At 32.7% G+C, this 6725-nt stretch overlaps 1 protein-coding gene across 6 annotated transcripts in view; it reads right to left on the reverse strand.

Moving 5' to 3' along the window:
* Nucleotides 1-5319, reverse strand: part of LOC105127203 (uncharacterized) — a 12809-nt gene extending 7490 nt beyond the window's left edge. For 2 of the 6 annotated variants that reach the window (XM_011028391.1, XM_011028392.1), the window contains exons 1-2: nt 3525-3805; nt 2226-2365 (exon numbers count right to left, since the gene is read on the reverse strand). In XM_011028391.1, the coding sequence (XP_011026693.1) occupies nt 2226-2365; nt 3525-3561 (177 nt within the window). In that variant the 5' untranslated portion in view covers nt 3562-3805. Of the gene's footprint in view, nt 1-1857; nt 2074-2225; nt 2366-3524; nt 3814-5233 lie in introns of those variants that run through there. The other 4 variants (XM_011028396.1, XM_011028393.1, XM_011028397.1 and 1 more) reach the window with 4 other exon arrangements.
* Between the last annotated feature and the right edge of the window lie 1406 nt (nt 5320-6725).

Genomic DNA, 6725 nt, shown 5'->3' on the forward strand with positions numbered 1-6725 from the left:
TTGTGATTTTGAAAATTAGGAGTGACTATGGTGGAAAATCTGATAGTATTGCCTTTGAAAAATCATATATTGAAAATATTTTTATTCATGAGTTTTCAACACCAAGAACTCCATAGTAAAATGGAGTTGCTAAGAGGAAAAAATAGTCACTTCAAGAAGAACTATGTGTAAAAAGTATGGTCTACCTTAATATTTTTAGGTGGAAACCTTTAGTACTTTATGTTATGTTTTTAAATTGAGTTCTTATTAGATCTATTCTACATAAAATGCCTTATGAGATTTGGTTTAAGAGAACTCAATATTTCTTACTTTCAAGTTTTTCACTCAAAATGTTTCATACTTATACAAAACAAAACTTGGGAAAGTTTGATGCTAAATTCGATGATAGTATTTTTCTTAAATATTCCACTACTAGTAAAACATAATTGGTTTATAAGAGAAGGGTTCTTATTATATAGGAACCAATGCATGTATTGTTTTTATTAATCTAACCCTTTTGATGAGAGAAATGATAAAGGAACATTGATAGAGGTTGATCTTTATAAGTTGAACATAAATAAACCTCATGGGGATGCATTGCAGAATGACAAATCCATGGAAGAACTTCAAATTGCTCAAAACAAAGACAACCAATAAATTGATGTGTGAGCGTCTTGTGTTCTTCCAAATGCTATAAAGAATTTAAGACCATAAGATGACATCATTGGAGACATTTCAAATATGTTCAAACTAAATTTGCTATAGTGAATCACGTCGATAATGTTTGTTTCATCTCCCTTCTTGAAGCTAAAACTTGTGATGATGCCTTGAAAAATGAGTATTAAATACTTGTCATGTAACAGAAACTCAATCAATATAAGAGAAGACAAGCCTTGGAAACTATTTCCTAGACCCTAGATCCAAGGGTAACAAAATTATTGGAACAAAATAGGTCTTTAGAAACAAACTTGATGAGTCTGAAAATGTGGTTCGTAAAAAGATAGGTTTGGTGGCTCAAGGTTACAACTAAGGAGGAGTAGATTTTAATGGGGACCAGGAATCAATTTTTAGATGAAAATTTATACTCATGTTACTTGCATTTACTTGTTTCAAAGATTTCAACTTTTTTTCAAATAAACGTTACAGAGTACATTTTTTTTAATGGTTTTATCATATATGAGATTTATGTTGAGCTGCTTCCAGGTTTTGAAAATCATTCCTTTCCAAATTTTATGAGATTTTATATGGTCTCAGGCAATTTCCCAGGGAAGAATATGATGTGTTAATTGAGAAATGTCATATGGATGTTTATCTGGAATTGTCATCCGACATGTAATATGTCGTGTTTTTTAAGATTCTGTCTGGGTCGGCAGCTCAGCAGCTCTTTAACTATTTCAAATCATGTTTTGTGTGAGCTAGTTGATAGGATCGTTTGACCTAGCGGTGGACATAAGAATGATATCAGCTGGTCTTATATTTGGATGATGAAATCTCTAGCATTATTGCCTTGTATTTGTTGTGTGGTGGTTTGATATTGAACAGGATTTATGAATGTTGTTGAGTTTTTTGAGTTAGTTTGAAATGAATTGAAATTGTAAGATTAGTTTTTATAGCATCTAATTCACCCCTCTTATATGCTTCAGGGATTCATGAAAAACAACCTTCCATGCATGAACCAATGATAGTCCTACCAGTTTACAAGCATGACCTAAGCATCTTAATTATAGCTGGATTAAGTGGGAAGATGAAGCACATAATTTACCGCAACTAAAATTAGTATGTCTAAATTTTGATTTACTCCGCACGTGATAAAGCATATTATGCTTCCATTAAACAAAATAAGGAGAGAAATTGAAAGGAAGACGGAGAGAAACGCACCATCAGGCTTTGGAATGATGGCTCTTGACACAATGCTTCCACAAGGTTTTCTTGAACGGTGATTGTTTTGTTCAGCGAAACGCAAAGTTCAGTTTTCTGAATTTCGATGCCATCCTGCCTAAGTTGCAACTTCTGCTTTAAGATGTCATTTCCACTCTTGATCTTCTCATTTTCTTCAACAATAGCACGTAGCACCATCCTTTTTGATTCCCTCTTCTATCAAAATCAAGAAATGCACCATCCCTTTTGATTCCCTCTTCTATCAAAATCAAGACAACACAATGAAAGCAATGGAGGAAAAAAGCAAAAATGAGGTCCTTTTTGCTCCTCGATCAAGAGCTATGGCTAACGCTAAAATTTGTTATTACCTTCACACGTTTCCCACACTTGCTTGCTTTTCTCTTTTTCACTTTCTGCTCTGGTGAAACTCCAGCAACAGTCCTTTCTCCACCTTGCAGCAGGTTCATGGGGTTTTCATTCAATTTCCCCCTGCCTCCTTCCTGAGGGACTAAAAGGGAAACAAAATTAATAGCAAGAATTTATGACTGTTAATTTATGGATACATAAAAGAGTATAGATTCCTGTTAATTACTTTTACTCCAATACAGTCTCCATGTTTATGACCTTCCATTTATCTATATTGTGCCAACTCACCGTGAAAACTTTTTTTTTTTAATGCCAAAATAAAACGTATGCAAGTATTGAGCAAGATTGAAAGAACAAAAAACAAAAAATAGGCATTGAAGAGATTTCCAGCAAAATAAGGAATTTGGATGCAATAGACGGACTCCCATAGATGCCATCAGGAAGCCACGCAAAAACAAAGCTAATCCCATCCCACAAAAACAAAGAATATTAGTTAAAATAAATAACATGATAAAGTGCACATGATAATGCACGTAGTATCCAACTCTCACCCAAGGTCAAGAACTTATGAGTCAAAGACCAGTAGGCTTCTAGCTAGGTGGGACTCATACCAACCTCGCTCCTTCGAGGAGAAGGTTGAGTGGTTCGAATAGGGATTCAGTCTCTGTTTGTACTCAAGAAGAGGTCAAAGTTAATCCTTCAGCTTTTCAGAAGAGGCTAGCTTAATCGCTTTTGTAGTTTTCTAGAACAAGCATCTCTTGTTGTTGTCAGCTAATTACCAACTTCTATTGCTAATCCTCTAACTGTAAGCAATAAGGTTCTATCTATGGAAAGAAGAAGAAGAAACTTATGAGTGAAAACAACTATGTTCACGGATTCCCCTCGTTTAATCAATTATAGCCAAGTTTTATCATCACATTAAACTCTTCGATTGTTAAAAACAAATAAAAACCAAAAAACAGTAATTTTCTATTTTTGTAGAACAAAATCCCTCCAATTGTTTTAAAAATTTAAAATCTTATCCCAAAAAGGGAAAAAGAAAAGAAAAATATATCTAATTAAAACAAAGCCATTGTCTATGTCTGCTTTAAAAATCTCATTTTAATAGGACGAGACAGAGTAAGAACTGGTACATAAAAGTTGGAAATTGAGATGAATTTTCCACAACCCAGACCTATTTTGAAATTGCAGGGTGAAGTTGGCTTTCAAATATTTCATATCTGGATTGAACAAGAAACAACATGCACGCGCCAACTAAAAGAGAAGAACCAAGTAACTATATTGATCTTCTATATACTTACTGCTATCACCAGTCTTCGAAGCATCAAGATCCACCATTGCTCACTTGATGAGAAGACTTTTCGTTACTACAGAAAACCCTTCGAACGACAAAGTACTTTGAAATTGGTTATATAGGGGATTTAGACAGCAATCGCGCGAAGACGTGTTTCATCCGTGCGATGAGGGGAGAGAGCAAGAGGGTCAGTGAATACTTCTCTACTAAGGTTTCCGTTTAAAGACTTTCCAGGTGAACACGCCCTTTCTAGAAGTGGCTGTTTTCTTTTTTAACAATTCCAATCCCCTTACTTTTTATTTCCTTTGTTTGCTATTTTAGCTTTGGACTGTCGATTATACCCAATATTTTTCTTATTTTATCTTTTCAGTTATAAAGATAGTTTTATTTTACACGTCGAATTACAATTTTACTTATAGATTCATTTTTTCCTTAAAATTTAAGCTATAAATGGTTTCAAATTTGCAGCTGTGACACAAAATTCATAGATTTAATTTAATTCCTCCTCACATCTCAAGATTGTTGCTGTTGTCGTTAAAATAAAATAGTATCCAAGCAATTATAATTGCACTTGTAATTAATTAATTAGGTGTTGATAATGCCACTACTCCATATAGTTAGAGAAAATTCTTATGGCAAATATTGAATGGAGTGTCAGTAATTATCAATTGTGCAGAGGTAATACCATCTATCAAACTAAATATGTCCCTAAATAGAGAAAATTCTTATGGCAATATTGAATGGAGTGTCAGTAATTATCAATTGTGCAGAGGTAATACCATCTATCAAACTAAATATGTTGTGGTAAATTGTGTAGCATCTATCAGTTGTGTCAGTAATCCAGTGTCGTGCCTATTAATAATTATTAGAGGTTTATTTAGTTATTAATTTTATTATTTATTAGAATTAATTAAGATATATATATATAAATTGGTTTGGACATCACACATAAATAAATAAAAAATATTATGTAATTTATGAGATTGTAATGTCAATTTAACTTTATTTAGTTCAAAGTTTAACTTTTTATTTGAAATTAATTTTAGGAAATGATTTTATACCATTTTAGTTGCGCAAGATTTTTTATATAAAAGAAAAATTATAAATTATTGATTAATTATGAAAACAGTACCTTGCATGTACTTCTATCCACTCAAATGATTTTTGGGCTAACTTGACATTCCCTATTTATTGGTGTTATTTTTTATTCAATTTCATTCTTAATCCATACATCAGTCCTCAATCAAATCCTTTCATCTAGAATAATTGAGGATTCTTTATAGAAAAAAGTTATGCTAAAAATGGCATTGTATTATTGCTCAAGGTGGTGCTTTAGATGGAAACCCTAATGTATCGGGATAGGGTTAGAAAACTAATTAACTTATGGTTCGAGAACCTAATTGAGAATTAATGTATAGATTAGGGATTAATCTGGGGCTATCCCTCTTATGCCCATATCTGTATTGAGGATTTGAGTGAAATAAGCAATCATTTTTTATTTTATTTTTTTACAATAGCTGAAAGTTTTATTAAAAAAGAAGACTACGAAGATAATAGCCTAATCACTCTTTTTTATGAACCATAGCTGATAAAAGAACACAAGGTGGAGAGAAAATGGGGAAAAAAGCTGCAGTTTAGGATGAAAAAAAAATAAAAATTGATAGACTCTCTCACCTTCGCATCATCTCAAAGCAAAAAATTGATAGATTCTCTCACCTTCGCATCATCTCAAAGCAAAAATATGAATGAACAGTAGAAGAAGAGGCTTGAGCAAAGGGTTTCAGCAGTCGTGATGTGATTGGAACACAAGAGGAGGAGCATTCGAGCAGAAACAGATATGAATAGAAGAAAAACCAGGTCCAGGAAGGATAATTTTAGTAAAGCACAACCATGAGAGGGAACAACTCTGTCCCATGAACACTCGTGCTCAAAAACATCCAAGAACCGAAGGTAGTAGTAGAATCATCCATTAGAGTCTAGCTAAGGACCGGCAACATCACAGCATGATGGAATTGCAGATACCATGAGTATGGTACGGACCCCTGAAATCATTCTAGTAGCCATATAACTTTAGACACTCAAGGCACAGAGGCTTTAGAAATACATTAGCAGCTAGCGGCAACATCATAAAGAGCTATCTTAATCAAAGCAGAGACGAAGAAAGCAATATTCACCCCACAACCATGTGATCAGCAGTGCTGTTTCCCACAGCAACAGATACTGGTAAAGTTTTGGCATGGGCTCCGCTACCACTTCAAAGTTTGATTCTCTAATCCTATGAGGATATTATTATGAGAAGAAACATTTATGTATATAGGCAACCATACAGGCTTAAGGTTTTGCATTGCCAAAATCATAGTACGATGATGCAGCTTACAGGTGCCTCTTCATAGGCTTTTATGCCGACTTAACAAGCACACTTAATTCTTCGTGTCTCAGCACTTCACGTGCTAAGATACTTCATTGCTAAGAATGACAGTAACCTCCTCCTCGTACTAGATTAACATCTAAGGCTTACATAAACTATAACAAGCTAACTCAAGATAAAGTACTTCATTGTTAAGTAATGAAATCAGCCAATCATATGCTTCCAGGCTAATAATTTTATACTAGAATTTACCATCCTCCTTTTCATAGTGCAGTTACCGACGTCGCTTGATGTTAAATTGCAGGTAATTTACTTTTCCAATCGAAAGAAAAAACATCTCAAAAGATTCCATTTTTATCAAAGCCTTTTGCCACGGGTCTGGCTTTGTACCATTCCATTTTTATTCCTGACATCATGTTCCCTCATCTCATTTTCCTTCGAAGCATCAAAGTCACGTCCCATGGCTTCATGCAACTCCATCTGCATGAAATATTTGTTTTTTAAAATTTATTTTTAAAATAATTATTTTTAAAAATTTTTTATATTTATTTGATATTAAAAAAAAATTAATTAAGAGAAAATATTTTTCAATTAAAGAAAAATTTGTTTGATATTAAAAAAAATTGATCAAGAGAAAATATTTTTCAGTCAAAGAAAAATTTAATTTGATTTTCAAGAAAGTATTTTCCTAAAAAATTTAAACGCCTAGAAAATTTAAACTAAAAACACTTTCTAAAATTTATAAAAATTTTAAAAATATCATATTATTTACTAATTATATCCAATTTAGTTCTCAAACTTTTGGTTGTTATATATATATATATATATATATATATTTTT

The sequence above is a fragment of the Populus euphratica genome, unplaced genomic scaffold, assembly GCF_000495115.2.
Source record: "Populus euphratica unplaced genomic scaffold, PopEup_1.0 scaffold7.1, whole genome shotgun sequence".
Lineage (NCBI taxonomy): Eukaryota > Viridiplantae > Streptophyta > Magnoliopsida > Malpighiales > Salicaceae > Populus > Populus euphratica.